This window comes from Hyla sarda, chromosome 7 (assembly GCF_029499605.1).
Source record: "Hyla sarda isolate aHylSar1 chromosome 7, aHylSar1.hap1, whole genome shotgun sequence".
Taxonomy (NCBI): Eukaryota; Metazoa; Chordata; class Amphibia; order Anura; family Hylidae; genus Hyla; species Hyla sarda.
Genome location: NC_079195.1, coordinates 25,839,755 through 25,857,663, shown reverse-complemented (window position 1 = coordinate 25,857,663; position 17,909 = coordinate 25,839,755). Strand labels below are relative to the sequence as shown.

The 17,909-nt window shown below is 42.0% G+C and overlaps 1 protein-coding gene and 1 long non-coding RNA gene across 2 annotated transcripts in view; one reads left to right on the top strand and one right to left on the bottom strand.

The window, feature by feature from the left end:
• The window catches only part of LOC130282027 (uncharacterized), a 168,691-nt gene that overhangs the window by 49,929 nt on the left and 100,853 nt on the right, over positions 1–17,909 (top strand). The gene's annotated exons all lie outside the window — the stretch shown is intronic.
• LOC130282026 (transient receptor potential cation channel subfamily V member 6-like) overlaps positions 1–17,909 on the bottom strand; it is a 61,640-nt gene that overhangs the window by 9,301 nt on the left and 34,430 nt on the right. Inside the window, exons 2-12 of the mRNA XM_056529862.1 lie at positions 7,627–7,724; positions 7,355–7,477; positions 5,423–5,563; positions 5,179–5,277; positions 4,329–4,504; positions 2,390–2,536; positions 2,087–2,299; positions 1,863–1,949; positions 1,701–1,777; positions 1,400–1,565; positions 83–149 (exon numbers count right to left, since the gene is read on the bottom strand). Of these exons, the coding sequence (XP_056385837.1) occupies positions 83–149; positions 1,400–1,565; positions 1,701–1,777; positions 1,863–1,949; positions 2,087–2,299; positions 2,390–2,536; positions 4,329–4,504; positions 5,179–5,277; positions 5,423–5,563; positions 7,355–7,477; positions 7,627–7,724 (1,394 nt within the window). The remainder of the gene's footprint in view (positions 1–82; positions 150–1,399; positions 1,566–1,700; positions 1,778–1,862; positions 1,950–2,086; positions 2,300–2,389; positions 2,537–4,328; positions 4,505–5,178; positions 5,278–5,422; positions 5,564–7,354; positions 7,478–7,626; positions 7,725–17,909) is intronic.

Genomic DNA, 17,909 nt, shown 5'->3' with positions numbered 1-17,909 from the left:
GGTTTTATTTGTATTATGGTACTTGATTCGAGTGCGACCCACAAAAAAGTGCATAAAGTGCCATATAAAACTGGAATCTCACCTGCACCAAACCCAAGAATAACCACAGCCATTAGCCAGCAAAACCGCAACAGGTCTCCAAATATCATCTGAAAAAAAAAAAGAAGATCGGGATTCAGTATGAGAAGATATTCACCCTATGTAAGAAGATATTTAACCATCTAAGCATAAGGTCAGGGCTGGTGCTATGATTTTTTTCACCCTAGGCAAAAAGCTAATTTCGCCGCCCCCTTGACTCCTCCCATTGATACTTCCCATCTTACCACTGGGGTGACACACTGTAACAAACTTCCTCCTCATGTAATCATCTTACTATGGGGGTGACACATTATAATACACCTCCTCCTCTTGTAATCTCCTTACTTCTATGATGATATCCTGTGACAAACCCCCTCCTCATGTTATCTCCTGGCTACTGGGGTGACACACTGTAACAAACCCCCTCCTCATGTAATCTTACTACTGGGGTGACACACTGTAACAAACCCCCTCCTCATGTAATCTTACTACTGGGGTGACACTCTGTAACAAACCCCCTCCATATGTTATCCCCCTCCGTATGTTATCACCTTACTACTGGGGTGACAGTTTTGCGGCTGTCAGGACCTGAAGAAATAACTTACTTGCAGAGGGCAGAATGGCGCCCCCATCAAGAGGGAGCTCTAGGCAGCAGCCCAATTTGGCTATAGGTTGAGCCGGCCCTGCATAAGTTAAACAATTGTCTTGGCCCTGGAGTCAAGTTTACTTCATAGTCAAAAGAACATTGCCTGAGAACTTTACAAACTTGACCTGAGGTTTTTAAAGAAACCATCAGAAGAGTTCTGTGCATTGAATGCTACTCTGAGAAAACAACACTTTTATTATGCCTTAGAAAAAAGAAATTGTGAAAAAAAATATCCTAATTTTAGGCTTCATTATCTTATCTGCTGAAAATATTGTTTCTGTAATTTTTTTCAGTTTTTCTCATCTCTGCCAAGGCTAAGTTCACATTGCCATTGTACTAAGTCCTGTTAAGAGCCCATTAAGCTTTTTTTTTTTTTGCTCTGAAAGGCCTCAAAAATAGATCGGAGCACACTGGATCACCACAGAGTTCCTGACAGGTCCCATTGACTTGAATGGGGTCTGTCGGGGATCCAATAATTTACCGAATAGTGCATACACTATTTTTTTTCTCCGCTATACTTCCATCATTCTGACGGACTTGCCAACGGAGCTCTGTATAACGTTGCACGATGACAATGTAAACGAGTCCTAAGCTTTAATATATAGCAACACATTTGCCACATTTGTAATTTGAGAAAAAAATTGTAATGTGACATCTTTACAATATTAAACATACCTTTTGTATCATGATGGTAAAGGGTCCAAGCATCTGGAAGCCACGAGTAAAATACATGATGTAGCACCAGCCGAGGACCAAAGCTACTGACATAGGAACCTCTTCTCCTTCACTGTTGGTCAACCTCATGACCAAAACTGCCATCACCATGCAGGCAAAACCAATTCTACAAAGAGAAGTTTCAAGTTATACCAATGTTCGGCACAAAAATCCCACATTTCTAAGCTTTTTATGTCCTCAAATCATGACATGTCAAATTTTGGCAAAATTGAGACTAACTATACAAGCATAATGCACTTACATGATTATATGAAATGGACCTCCGAGGACTGTCTGCCCAAAATATCTTGTGGCTCCAACTCTAAGCAGGTCAGGAATCTAAAACATAGAATACTTTTTTATATTTAAAGTTAGAAGTAATCACAAAAAAGGGCAAATCCTATACACTTTAAATATTACTTACCAAAAGCAGTAGTATGACAATTGCCCCCAAAACACTTATAAGCTCCCCTACAAGGCGTAGGTCATCATGATAAGTAGTATATGCTTCCTGTTAGGGTCCAATAAAGAGAACAACCATAAATATAAGAGATATAAAAGTAAATCCCCCGCACCGACCCCTCCCCCCCCCCAAAAAAAAAAAAAAAAAAAACCTTGCCCCCCTCTAGTTTCTATTTGTACACCTACATTCAGAGGTCTTTCCATTAAAACGGTTGCATCTCGAGAATCATTAGACCTGTCCGGAATTTCCTTAAGGGGTCTGTATATGCAACACACAGTCACGCCAATCATATAAAAGACATAGACTGCCGCCAAAAACCAGAAGTATGGTCGACCACAGCTCCTCCACTTCAGACTGACAAGTTCTTTCACGGGTGTAAGATCAAGAATATTCCGGGCCTGCAAGATATGTTGGGTGGAAAGAGGACGTTAGAGAATACACCCATCGAGTCAGGAACACTGACATGTTAGATCAATGTATATACTTACCGCTCTTTTTCTGGAGGACACCACAAGTTCCAGCACTGACTGATCCTCTCCCCAAGAGTCTATACCCGAAAGATCATACAAAATGGAACTCACTGGGCCAAAACTCCACTGGACCTGTTTCCGTTTATTTAGGATATGCTGGAACATCTATGGAGTCAAGAACAATAACAAGCTGAGTTAGACGACTAAAAACCATATAAGAATTTTAGGCAAGTACAAGGGAGCTTCCTTTTTTTCCCCGTTTCATCATAAAACGATTTAAAGGAATTATCCAGGAATGGAAAAACAGAGCTAATTTCTTTCAAAACCATTCCTTGTTTGTCTCCAGGTTGGGTGTGCTTTTGTAGCTCTATTCCTGGATAACCCCTTTAAACTCAAAAAGAAAAAACAAATAAATATAAATAATAATAATTCTATTTTTAAGTTCCCAAAGGGGGCTATGCCATGTAATCTTTAGATTGTATACACTGATCAATGCTGCTCTATAGAACAGCATTGATCAGTGTTATCGGTGCTCTGATGCTCCATCCTGCAGAGCCTTGCTGGGGACATCAGCTCGTGAGCGTGTGTCAGACAGTAGCAACGGGACCAGGGCATACAGGTACCAATATGCCCTGCCTCCTTAACGGGTTAAGAGGGTCCCTTAGAACATTCATGCAGGGCCATGATCTACAGCAGTGGTCTCAAACTGTGGCCCCCTAGATGTGGCAAAACATTAACTCCCAGCATGCCCAGACAGCACAGCCAGGCATGCTAGGAGTTGAAGTTTTGCAACATCTAGGGGGCCACAGTTTGAGACCACTGCTTTACAGTATACAATGTGATATACTGCCCAATTGACTAATTTAGTTAAGAAACACCCTGACACCCTTTTTCTCTTGTTGGGTGCCCTGGACAATTAATTAAGGAACAAAGGCATGACTCTTTCAGTTTTTTTAGGCAGCAATATTTGGACATAACTCCACACGGGATCACCCAATACCCCACAATGAGGGACTCTACTGGAGACCTATGGTGAATTAAGGACTGGTGTGCATTCATAGCACACAGTGTTTTTTTAGGACTCCAGACAGAGTTTGTATGAATGGCACTCACCAATCTTGGAGAAGGAAGAATACTTTTATGGGATATTGGTGCAACGCTACAAATGGATTACATGGAAGAGCAGGACGCCGCCAGTGACTGGCATCATCCTGCTCTCCCACGTAACCCGTTTACTGTGTTACACCAATATCCAATAACCGTATTCTTTCTGATCCATGATTGGTGAGTGCCATTCATACACACTCTTTGGCTGGTTTACGCATGGATTGATTTCCCAGAATGGAGCACCACAGCTGGCAAGGGAACTTTGTTTAGTGTCCTTATGCCATAAGTACTATCAGTAGATTTACAATTCATATTGTGCCAAATGCTGCTACTATTTGAATATATATAATATTATTTTATTTTTTTGGAGTATGAGGACCAAACCAGCACAGCTTACAGTACTGTTGTGTTTTCTACAGTCATCTGAACTAATGGATTTTTGAAGATTTTTAGCTATAATAAACCAGCTGTACTGTATAGACTCCATGTACACCAGGACTATCGAGGTAGGAAACATGTCTTGGACTGTGCAAGCAAAATTGTAGATGGTGCCCAATATGTATCCAAGCACAACGGGACTCAACATATTCTACATTACTTGTCTACTATAATTGGGTTCCCATAGTTTTACTTAAGGCTACTATTGTACTTCTATATTCATTTTATTTCTTGAATGTTTTTACTTTACTTTTTGGTAATAAAATACTCTTCTCGAAACGCATTCAGCCTGACTATGTCCAGCAGCATATGGAGGCTGTCCATCTATGCCCAAAAGGCGTACAGTATACATAAGTCATTGGACAGATTTTACTCTAAGACAGTATTTCTTCATTCAAAAAGTTACACCTACAACAATATTTCCTTCGGAGGCAGACAGTTTGAAGGCAGTAAGGCCCATGTAATTTGGGATCATTTGAAGATCCTCTTCATTGTTGCCTTCTTCATCGTAGGAAAGGATGAGATCAAACATCTTGCAGGAAAAGGTCTGGTTGGGTTGGAGGGCCAGGATATGGAGTATTGTGTTTCCTTTGAAATAAATACCAGAATTAAAGTCCATAATTTGGTCAAAATTTTATGATGAAGATATAATAAAATGAGTAAATCACAGACTAAACACTAAAAGTTAACCTTTATTTAAACCACAAAAATCACCAAAACCATATGCAAAAAAGTAATGAGGCCACCAAAAAACAACCTTATGTCAATCAATTACCGTGGGTCATATAAACCACCATAAGATGATGCTCCAGCAGGCTGGAGACTTATGCTGGAACTGGTCCAGATATACCCAAATACTAAAGGGAAGGTGAAGAGGACACATTGGGCATCAAAGATACACTGTAGCGTTTAGCAAATTTACAGTAAGTTTAGGTGAAAGTGAACCTTACACCTTGGCTGTCCATTGCTTTGGTCTGCTTAAATTAATTAAGTTTTCAAAAAGCTCCAGACTCCTGGAAAAGATGGATATAGTCCAAGGTGACCTAAACCTATCATTCTTAAGTCCCCTGGAAAACTTTTTTAGGCAGACCAGAGCAATCATAGGCAGAGCCCCCTCCCCAGTTGGGGTTTGGCCGCATTTACAATAATTTAGCTATGTTTCCTTGGTGTGGAAACCATTTTATCCCACAATAGCTACAAATAGTTTTCTCCTGATGCCGAACAATGCATTATCGGGAAGAATTCCTAAAATTAGTTCTCACCATAGGAATCCTGACACCGGAGGCAGGCACCACTCTCAATAAGCAGACGGACAATTTCCTCATTGCCAGTGCAAGCAGCAAAAGACAAAATGTGTTCACCTATAAGCAAGAAGAAAAGAATATTCATGGAAAGGTAATCTGACCCAGTTTGTAAAGATAAAATAAGAGATTTTTAGGTAGGGGCTGTAATAAGGAAAAAAAGAATAAATAAATAAAAAAGGGTGGTGCCAACAGTTGCACTTACCAAAGTAAAACAGGTTCTCTGGGTTGTAAGAGAAGAAACTTCCAATGGCTCGTGGAGAACAGACATCAGCTCCTTTTTGAACCAGCAGTTTCACCAAACTCAAGTTTTGATTGACAACCGCGATATGTAAGGCGGTCTGTCCTATAAGAGTAAAATGAGAAAGAAGGTAAAATTGAAGAACCCGTACAAGCATCAATGTAATAGATGTTCTGATTTTTAGGACTTAAAGGAGTACTCTGCTGCTAGACATCTTATCTCCTATTCAAAGGATAAGGGATAAGATGCCTGATCACGGGGGTCTTCCGTGATCTTCTGCAGCACTCGGCTTTCTATATAAACACCGGGTTCGGTAGTGGTCATGACATCGTGGCCACGCCACTCGCGACATCATGCCACACCCCCTCCATTCATGTCTATGGGAGGGGGCGTGTCGGCAGACATGCCCCCTCCCATAGACATGAATGGAGTGGGCATGTCTTGACATCACGAGGGGCATGGCCATGACTTCACAATCACGGCCTCTGGCTCAGAAAAGCCTGAACAAAATGTTCAGAAAGCTGGAGCACTGGAGTACCCCTTTTAATGTTTTTATGTCAGTCTTCTGTTAATACTAGGAATGTAAAAACATTCAAAAATGTTATGCTGAACAATTTTTTTTTCAGGGGCTATAGCCCCAAATTCCAAAATTGCTCCTGATCGCTACATAACCATGAAGTTAAAGGGTGTATCCAGAAAAACAGTGTTGATTTCCTCCAAAAACAGCACCACTGATGTTTTCAGGTTGTGTGTTTTATTACAACTTGGCTCTGTACATTTCTAATGGAACTGAGCTGCAATACCACACACAGCCTGAGGACAGGCGTGGCACTATTTATGGAAGAAAGCAGCTTTATTTCTCTGATCGTAGATAACCCCATTCATGATAAAATTCTGATAACTTCAAAAAAGCTTTCTATCTACATAGTCTGACCCCCAATACTTCCTTGTCTTACATCTACAGAGTAATTGTTTAATGGTTAATACCTGCCCGTGGTGATCACCTCATGCCAGCAATTGGCGGTTGCCCGCAGCTACTAAAATCAACTATGGGCCATTTGGTATGGCACAGGTTTGAGTCAGGAGCCTGCGCCAAATGCCCTTAGCGGCTTGGGTAGTAAACGAGTTAAATGACCAGGTTTTGATGTTATCTCCAATTGCAGCCACCAGTGGCAGGTGTAAGCTGCAAGTAACAGCTGGCACCCTTCGTGCATGTGGAGGAGTCGCCCCTTCCTCCCTGATCTGCTATTTGACACACGTCCAACCTCCTATGTAAGTTTTAGGAAAAAAAAGCTGAGAAATGGGGAACTGTGTGGGGAGGTTTGCACACCAGGGCAGCTTTATTCATCCCACTAGGGTTAAGGACACAATAAATAATAAAGCCAATAATAATGTACTTACAGTTTATCCCATACCCTTAAAGGGGTACTCTGCCCCTAAACATCTTATCCCCTATCCAAAGGATAGGGGAGAAAATGTCTGATCACAGGGTCCTGCCGCTTGGGACCCCCGCAATCTCGGCTGCGGCACCCCAGACATCCGGTGCACGAACTTTGCTCCGTGCCGGATGACTGGCGATGCAGGGTGGAGGCTCGTGACATCACGGTCACGCCCCAATCGTGATATCTTGGCCATGACTCCGGCGCTGCACCTGACGATCTAAACAAACGCCAGGTGCAGCAGGGAGAACTTGGGGGTCCCCAGCTGCGGGACCCCCCACGATCAGACATCTTATCCCCTATCCTTTGGAAAGGGGATAAGATGTCTAGGGGCGGAGTACCCCTCTGAAATTCCAAAGGCTGACAAAAATGGCATGGAGATCCCTCAACCTCAGTTCATTGTATTGATCAACTACCAAGTCCTGAGATATCACCCTCACACAGTATAATATCTGACCTTCATACAGGGCAGAAGTGAAAGGTTGGTTGATGAGGTCAGGTGCCGCCTCTAGAATTATTTGTGTAGCCTCCAGGTTATCATACATTACAGCTACATGAAGTACGGTCTCTCCCACTGCTCCTGGTAAACACAGAAAGAGAACGTTATATATGAGTATTAGCCTCCGAAGCTTACAATTATTGACGACTGTCAACGGTACTTTCCGCCACTGCCCTAGGTGTTCTATAAACCTTCCTTTTGGCCACACTCAAACATCTCTACCCACCTACCTCTCGCATGCAGGTCAGTCGATGCGCACTCCAGCACTTTTCTCAGAGCCCCAATATCATTGTCTTTGGCAGCACTAAGTAAAGGACACTCGCTGATCCTAGGAAAGACAAGATTAACACATTGTTTTATCACATGAACCCCCTAAAAAGAAGAGAAGACGTTCTTAAGAATTACTCATTGGGTCATCAGTAATCATAGGGAAGAAGGGCACCTCCCCCATGAGTGGGTGGGTGTGGGTCAATGGTCATGGTTTCAAATCCTGAGCTGAGGGTCTTCTCCTTAGAGCGGCCACCCATGCTAAACACACGTGAACCCCAAAGTGAAAGTTTTGGCCAGTATTCAGTACTAGAGATCAGCAAATATCCTACAATTTGTATGAGTCTTTCAAAATAGCCGCCAGGGTGAATTTGGCCTTCTATTTGAAGGTGCCACGATTACCCTGTGAGGCGCACTGAGCCATTGGTTTAGCATGCAGGAGCAGAGACTTCTTGGTCCTTGCTCTGTACAGTATACTAAGCTGTTGTCCATATTGTATATGTTGCATACAGCATCACCTTTTACCTCTGGGATGCACAGTGTACAGGAGCAGGGACTACCACCTTTGACAGGAGTCCCTGCTCTAATACCCTAAGTCTGGACAGTTTGTCCAAGATGAATCAAAACTATTTCAGACGAATACAATTTTTGGGGGAATTTATTCTGGATTCATTATGGATAGATTTGTTCATCTAATTGGTCTCTATCCCAGGACAAGCATATTGTAGATATTTTGCCAATTCAGTTTCAAATGAGACTTTCTGATCATAGATCAAGTTTCATTGAGAGCAGTGAAATCCCCAAACATAGTAGAAGTCAGTACCAAAATGTAAAAAAAAATATATATATATATATATATATATATATATATATATATATATATATATATATATATATATATATATATATATATATATAATGTATATTGGAATAAACACATATACATATATATATCACATATATCAAAAAAATATTGGAATAAACACATTTCCTATTTTGCCAATTGTTTACGTGAAAGCGGGGTATTATGGCACATTGACTTTACATCGTATTTAACAAGTCCATAGGCCGGGTTCATAAATATAAAGCTGTCAGCTGGAATAAAAATTCTGAATTTTTTTTTTCCCATCCTTTTTCTTGTACATATGTTCTCAGTAAATTACATAGTTGTTACACATTCAGTTGTGAAATGGTTTCTGGTGTTGATCCAGCTACATGATCTAGTGTTAGGAGGGGTAAAGATAATTGCTCTCTCTGGCAGCATGAAATTACGTAAAATGCTTCCTGGTTTAAAAAAAAAGAAAATTCTTTAAGATCTCATCAAGTGGTTTAATGTTTTGTTGTCAGCGAGATTTAGTATTTGGCACGTTTTGCTTTACCTGTTATACAAATTAGCATATTGTGCAGTTTTATGCAATATACAACGTAGGAGAAAGGAAGGGAATTATTATTATTATTATATTAATAATAAATAAAAAGCAATAAAATAATTATATATTATTAATTATTTTATTATTATTAATAATACGATAATACTAATGCTAATAATAGTAATAATACTAATGCTAATCATAATACTACTACTACTAATAATAATATTATTTTTATTATTATTATTAATTATTAATAGTAGAAATGCCCAGAAATGTCCCGTGTGAACACATGAACATAACCCCAAGTTTTCTGGACTGATCCACAATATTTGTGGCTTTTAGCAATTAGAGTTTTAGCCATCACAAAACTTTATATCATACAGGTGTAATTGACTGGTTGAACGTCACCGACTTACGAGGTAGCTATAGAATATAGGATAGCACAGCTTCCTACAACAGTGTAAGATTAACATGGCAGAATCATAGACAAGTCAATTTATAGCATCAATGGTGTCCGATGATACAGTGAAAATGTGTTTTTCATCGGTAGACCCAGATAGCTCATAGAAGAAAAGGGGCACTGTAGAAATGATTGAAATGGGCCTCCTATTTTGAAATTTGATCCCCACCACAAGGACAGAAAGGTCTAGTGTTTATTTCCCCTCTGCTTTCTATGACACATTGGTCAATTAACACCCCAGACCCCCCCCCGATAAATTTTGCTGACAATGCAGTCCTCTGAAGAGGGGAGTCCCGCACAGTTTCTTGCCAATGGAAAAGGGTTTGGTACCAAGGACAGGGTCCCCTCTTTCCCAAGGCCCTAAGCAGCTGTATGGTCTGCCACTGTGGTATGTACACTCACTCTTGGACCTCAGTGCTTCCTCAGATTAAATATTGATCTGAGGAGCCATCGGGGTCCATCGTTGCCAACACTTTTTTTTAACTATATATTCAATAAAGATCCCACCGATGCTGTACCCTGTCTGGTCAGCATATCTCACTCCTATCTACCGTTTCCTTTAGCTTCTGTTCTTCACACCGAAACCTTGTTGCTGTTCCCGGCAAGTGGAGGACATGTTCCTACTTTTCAATACATTACAGATACAACATGAGGGTGAGGGGCTTTATGTGACTTGTATCTTTCATGCTGAGGATAACGGCACACGTAGTGCCTGATGGAGGTTTTTTTTGCCTTTCTCCTTGTGTGCTGACTGAAGAGGTGCAATTTTGTGTCCTCTTTAAAGGAGTACTCTGCCCCTAGACATCTTATCCCCTATCCAAAGGACCTCCCTGCTGCACCCAGTGTTCGATTAGACCGTCGAGTGCAGCGCCGAAGGCTTGTGATGTCACGGCCACGTTCCCTCAATGCAAGTCTATGGGTGGGGGCGTTATAGTCGTCACGCCCCCTCACATAGACTTTCATTGAGGGGGCATAGCCGTGTTGTCACGAGCAGGGCGCAACTCTGCCCCGCATCACACCTTTAAATAGGGGATAAGATGTCTAGGGGCTGAGTACCCCTTTAAGTAGCAGTCAGGCCCCCATTCATGGTGAGGAGGCCTCTTTACTATGGAAACAAGCAAGCCCTGATCTCTAGACCTGTGGGGGGCATATCCATACCTATTTGACATGTCATTAATGTTTGTTGTGTTGCCTGTTGATAGAGTCCATATATTAAAATGCACAACAAGAATAAACACCAGGGCCGTACTGAGCAGAGACTTTGTTAGAGTTGTGATGTCATTGTATTACAGCCAATAGGTTTTGTTACCTCAACTCTAATGACTAAAGGGGAAAACATTGAGTAGTGTTTCTCCTGGTTGTTCAGTAGCATCAGGGGCATTCGGCACACATTTAAAGGGGTATTCCGGGCAAAAACATCTTATCCCCTATTGAAAGGATAGGGGATAAGATGTCTGATCGTGGGGGGGCCTGCCGCTGGGTTCCCCCCTAGATCTCCCTGCAGCAGCCCGCATTCTATGCGTAGCTGCATCTGAAGCTTCGGAAACCTTGAGGCTTCCGAGATGGAGACGTGACATCACGCCATGCCCCCTCCATTAATTTCTATGGGAGGGGGCGTAACGGCCGCAATGCCCCCTCCCCATAGACATGAATGGAGGGGGAGTGGCGTCATGTCACGTCCCCGTCTCGGAAGCACTGAGGTTTCCGAAACTTCAGACGCAGCTACGCATAGAATGCGGGCTGCTGCAGGGAGATCGCGGAGGGTCCTTTCGATAGGGGATAAGATGTTTTTGCCCAGAATCGCCCTTTAATTCTTCTACTTTATTAGTAGAACATATACATTTGGCTATGAAGGACATCAGCATATATCAATGTCCACAATCAGCTATTTTGGAGAATTAAAAGTCTCACTTTGGTCCCCCAACTGCAGGGAAGTTTACATAAACTGTTACATAGTTCATAAGGTTGAAAAAAAACAAAAACAAAAAACACAGGAGTCGATCGAGTTTAACCTAAAGACCTAATGCGTTGATCCAGAGGAAGCCAAAACCCCTATGAGGCTGATGCCAATTGCCCCTTGACAGAAAAATTCCTTCCCGACTCCAAATATGGCATCAGAATAAATCCCTGGATTAATGTTCTATCCACATAAATCTAGTATCTTCTTATTTCACCATGTACATCAGTGGTCTTCAAATTGTGGATCTCAAGCTATTGAAAGCCTAAAACTCCATGCATGCCAGGACAGCTGGAAATCCAAAGTTTGGAGACCACTGAGATTATATATATATATATATTAAGTAAAAGGTAATAGGTGTGCTCAATCTGATGGATCGTCCAAGAATCCAGTGAGTGCAGACCCCTAAAAGCTACACCGGGTTTATACAAGCAGAGAACTGCATGCACAAAAAGAAACATTGAAGGAAAATGTACTGGTTCTTAAGGACTCATTTGGTGGTGTGGGTGAAATATTTATTTATTTTATTTTATTTATTTATCTAGCGCCTACAGATTCCGCAGCGCTTACAATTATGGGGTACAAACAAACACAAGTATCAGACATAATATTACACAATAACTATTCAAACAAGAGGTGTGGGGATATATTGAGGATATGTTGGGGATATGTTGGGGATGTGTTGGGGATGTGTTGGGGATGTGTTGGGGCCAATTAGAGAACGTTATAGGCCTGTCTGAAGAGATGTGTTTTTAGGCCACGCTTGAAACTATGGATATTGTTGTTGAGTCTGAGGGATTGAGGGATAGCATTCCAGAGAGCCGGTGCAGCACGAGTCAAGTCTTGGAGACGGGAGTGAGAAGTTCGGATTATAGAAGATGTTAGTGTTAGATCATTAGCAGATCGGAGAGAACGTGTAGGATGGTAGACGGAGATGAGAGAGGAGATGTAGGGGGTTGCAGCATTGTGGTGAGCTTTGTGTGTGAGACTGAGGATTTTGTACTGTATTCTGGACTGAACTGGTAACCAGTGTAGTGACTAGCACAGGGAGGAGGCATCGGTGTAGCGGCTGGAGAGGAAGATGAGTCTGGCTGCGGTATTAAGGATGGACTGGAGGGGAGAGAGTTTGGAGAAAGGAAGGCCTATTAGTAAAGAGTTACAGTAGTCGAGGCAGGAGTGAATCAAAGCAATAATGAGAGTTTTAGCAGTTTCAGTAGTGAGAAACGGGCAGATTCTGGAAATGTTTTTGAGATGCAGGTAACAAGAACATGAAAGGGACTGAATATGGGGAGTGAAAGACAGATCAGAGTCAAGTATAACTCCAAGACAGCGAGCCTGCTGCCCGGGAGTTATGGTAGTGCCACATACAAAGATGGAAATATCAGGGTTAGGTACAGTATCAGTTGATGGAGAAAAAACAAGAAGTTCTGTTTTCGAAAGATTTAGTTTCAGATATAAAGAGGACATGATGTCAGAGATAGCAGAGAGACAGTCACTGATATTCTGTAGGAGTGCAGGGGTGATGTTGGCGGAGGAGGTATAGAGTTGGGTGTCATCAGCATAGAGGTGGTACTGTAAACCAAATCTACTGATTGTTTTTACAATGGGGGATGTGTAGAGTGAAAAGAGTAGAGGACCCAGGACCGATCCCTGGGGAACCCTGACAGCAAGGGGAAGAGGAGAAGAAGTAGAGCCAGAAAACGACACACTAAAGGAGCGGCCAGAGAGATAGGAGGAAAACCAGGCGAGAGCAGAGTCCTTGAGACCGATGGAGCGGAGACTACTGAGGAGTTGGTGATCCACAGTGTCAAAAGCTGCAGACAGGTCCAAGAGAATCAGTAAAGAGAAATTGCCATTTGATTTGGCCGTCAGAAAATCGTTAGTGACTTTGGTTAGGGCCGTTTCTGTGGAGTGAAGGGAGCGGAAACCAGATAATATAAATGTGTATATGTGAGTAGTAGACTACAAGGATATAGGGGACTTGAGATAGTGGGGCCCTGGCATTACAAAATATTTTTGGATATATAACCTGAACCACCTGACTTTTCAATTCCAATTTTCTACCTGTTCTTTACATGGAACCTTAAAAGGGGTATTCCAGATTTTTTATTTGACTATGCTACAGGGGCTGTAGTTCATTATATTGCATCTGATAGTGTTAGTTAGTGTAATGCATTATATTGTATCTGCACCTGTGTTTCATGATGGTCTCACAATTCTCATGTGATCTTTGCTCGAATGTTCATTATTAACAGCAAACAAAATGAGTGTCATCTCAGGTTTTCCCAGATTGCAGTGCAGCCCGAGACATTATATCACTAGTCAGGTGTCGATAGGAAGCCTGTCTGTTCTTCAATGGGTGGAACGACCGATGGGTTGGGGGGGGGGTGGATGATCATTCTCCACAGGGCTGCAGGGAATTGTGTCTCAGGTGTGCTTCAACGGGCGGGTGACTGTTGTGCGGGAGGGAGAAAAGTGAACTTGCACTTACAAACAAGGGATCCTGGGACTTTTAGTTGGAGTGAAGGAACTCCAACAGGAAATAGCCTTTTAACAAAAAAAATATATATATTTATTATAGTGGGCTCACAACAGAGATATTTAGCCCCAAGACAAGCACATATGCTTTCCAAGTCCATTACTGTCTAGCAGGTAAGCACCAAAATCACCTTATGGTGGATAATCCCTTTAAACAGTTTTGAGGGATCCAAACAGCAAGACCTGACTCTTCTGTTTTAGCTCATCTCTGTTCTTTATATGGAAACTTGAGCGATCAAAACTGCTGATATATTCCCTATAAGTGAATGCATTGTATTCCTTTCACTATTAGCGACCTTATATAACAAAGTAGTAATTATCTCCTAATGAAAAACACATCTGCAGCTTAAGGTTATCCATCCATTATGGAATATTACCATATTTAATAAATACAGGAGTAGCGCTTCTTGAGAAGCCAGCATGAAGCGTCATTACATGAGTCTATGGCTATACACAGCATTTATAGATTCCTACCAACATTGTATAGCAGAAACTAGAACTTGTCCCACCACTATATAATATCAATAAGACGCTTGAGACCAATGGTCTCAAACTGTGCCCCCCCCCCCAGATGTTGCAAAACGTTAACTCCCAGCATGCCCGGACAGCCGTTGGCTGTCCGGGCATGCTGGGAGTTGAAGTTTTGCAATATCTGAAGGGCCATAATTTGAGATAATTGATCTAGACCAAGATCATGGGCACACCTTAGCACAGTGGTCCCTACCCCAGTCTTCAAGGACCACCAACATTCTGAGGTTTTCAGTTACTCCATTGTGATAGAACCAGGGAAAATTCTAATCCTGGACTGTTGGTGGGACTCAAGGACAAGGTTGGAGACTTCTGGGATGTGGCTTGAAATGCAAGACCGTACCACCAAAATGTTGTTGCAAATTATTATATGTATTTTGTGTATTTTTATATAACTTTTTGTACAGAGGATAAAGTCTAAATAGCTATATATACAGATCATGTCCATTAATATTTCTTGGTTTCTAAAAGAGATTAATAATTCTGAATTGATTTACTATTGAATGTTTATTTAATGAGTGTAAAGTCATACATTTCCCTCTCCACCTGGTAGTGTTTTAAAGGGGTATTCCACTGAAAACATGTCGTCACCTATCCAAAGGCTAGGGAATAAGATGTCCAATCACCGGGGTCCTGCCGTTGGGGATCCCTGTGATCTCCGCTGCGGCACCCGTCATTTGGTGCACTGATCGAACTTCGCTTCATGCCCGATGACTGGCGAACAGGACCGCCACGCCCCTTCCATTTATGTGAGGAGGCGTGACGGCTGTGTATTACCCGTCATGCCCCCTCCCATAGACCTGAATGGAGGGGGGTGGCGGGACATCACTAACACAGAAGATCCAAGCTTCAGTGCTCCAGACACCGCTGCTAGCGGCCTGGAGATCGCGTGGGTCCCCAGCGTCGGGACCCCCCCCCAATTAGACATCTTATCCTGTATCCTTTGGATAGGGGATAAGATGTTTTCAGCAGAGTACCCCTTTAAGCCCCTTTAATTCTGGTCATAGACAACGTAAGGCAGATGGGTAAGGAATTATTCTTACAGGGCTCCCAAATGCTTAGAACCAAGATACCGAATGTAGAAAAGGAAATAAAAGAATTTGTGGAGCAGTCTTGCCCCACTAACCGATGCCGGAAAGAGAGGAACCGGTCATGTTGAGTTTTAATTCTCAGGGAGATACGTCATCACCTAAGGTGTCCGGCAACAGCTTTCTTCTCTTGCCTAATTCAGAACTCACACACGTATATTGGAGCCAACCAATGATAGGCCATCGTTGTGTGGGTTTGGCAGTGTTTGAACATGGTCTACAATAGTGGTTGGTCACAAATAATCTATTGTGACATGTTCCTCTCAGAATGTTCATCTTTTGCCAGATATTGATTACTGATCATGTCTTGTACTGACTGGAAAGGCCAATATGGACTAGAACACGTATGGCTGCATTTTCGAAAGGTTCCTTTAGCAGATGATTGATGGTTCAATCGTTGTTCGTGTATCAACCTAGTTACGTTTTTAGATGAGATGTGATGCCCTATTTAATTCTGCTTAGATCTCACAAACAGATTTGTCACATGAAAACATTCAGGTTAATAGTTGATCAGAATGATAATGGCTGGAAAAGACCAGATGGTCCGTCTAGTCTAGTGTTTCTCAAGCACGGTCCTCAAGTACCCCCAACAGGTCATGTTTTCAGGATTTCCTTAGTTTTGTGGTGATGCTCGATTCACTGACCATAATTATATCACCTGTGAAAGACTAAGGAAATCCAGAAAACATGACCTGTTGGGGGGGACCTGAGGAACACGCTTGAGAAACGCTAATCTAAACTAAGGCAAGAACTGGAGATATGGTAGATGAAGGCGCATCCCAATGAAGATTACTACAGTCAAGGAACTATAGAGCATATTCATGTTCAATGCAAATGTCAAGTAAACATTGAGAGACAGAGAGAACATCTAGTTTTCCAATGTGCATTTTTCTTTATTAAAGTAAAGAGAATCTATCATTACGTTCATGCTGCCTGGACCAAGAGTTTTTGGAGCAGTCTCTGGTGACTTCTCTCCAACCTGCTGGCCTTAATAGATCTCATACAGGGAAAGATCTATCAATTAGCTGCTGGGGACCATCCCGATGACTTGTAGTTCAGGCAGCATGAAAGTGATGACTGTTTTGCTTTAAATCTCCCGTTACCCCATTACCCCATAGCATAAGGAGTACTCCACTGGCCAGTGTTTGGAACATTTAGTTCCGAACGCTGTGTGTGCGCTGTGGGGGTTGGGCCACGCCCCCTCAATGCAAGTCTATGGGAGGGGGCGTGGCAACCATGCCCCCTCCCATAGACTTGCATTGAGGGGGCGTGGCCCAACCCCCACAGCGCACACACAGCGTTCGGAACTAAATGTTCCAAACACTGGCCAGTGGAGTACCCCTTTAACACCATCTCCTTACTCTCCTTTAGATGCAAGCCCAAATACCTAAACACTATAAAATGGAGCACATCCATAATTCAAAGATTGTTTTACTTAAGATTTTTCAGATGACATCTTAAACTATAATTTTGAGCTTTGCATCAATGTGTCTCTGAGAGATAAGTAGTATGATAATAATATTACACATTGCTCATAGAGATATACATTCGTAGAATGCTAATGGAATTAATCTCTGGTCTAGAAAAGTAAACAATCCAATCCTTCCATGATGAATACACCAGGGTTACATTCCAGAGGACACCTACCTCCATCCCACTCACACACTGAAAATATGGAATTGTCTTCTGAAATGTTGACCGTGTAGATTTACTTTCAAGGTTTGACACACTGTGCTCTCGAAAGATGAAGTTGTTAAAACGGGTATTCCAGGGAAAAAACGTTTAATATTTAATAATATTAATATATATATATATATATATATATATATATATATATATACACATATATATATATATATATATATATATACACATACACACACTTACAGTGGGTTTACTTATGATCCCAAATGGGAAATACAGGGGCGTACATTAAAAGAGTATTGCTGGAGGCTAAGGGACAGGATCTTCTTGATGAACCTTTGTACAACTATCTCTACATTATTCACCCTGTCAGACCTATGATTTATGTGTTACCTAAAATACATAAGGCATTGATTGACCCCCCCCCCCCCCCCCCCGGGAGACCAATAGTCTCCGGACAAGGGTCTGTGACTAGTCATATATCTATATTTTTGGATAGGATTCTCAGACCCTATGCCACATCAGCTAAGTTATACATAAGGGATACAGGCAACTTTCTCAACAAATTGAGTGGAATTCATGTGCCGGAGGGAGCCATATTGGCTTCCTTCGATGTTGTCAGCCTGTACACCTCCATACCCCACAATGGAGGTGTACA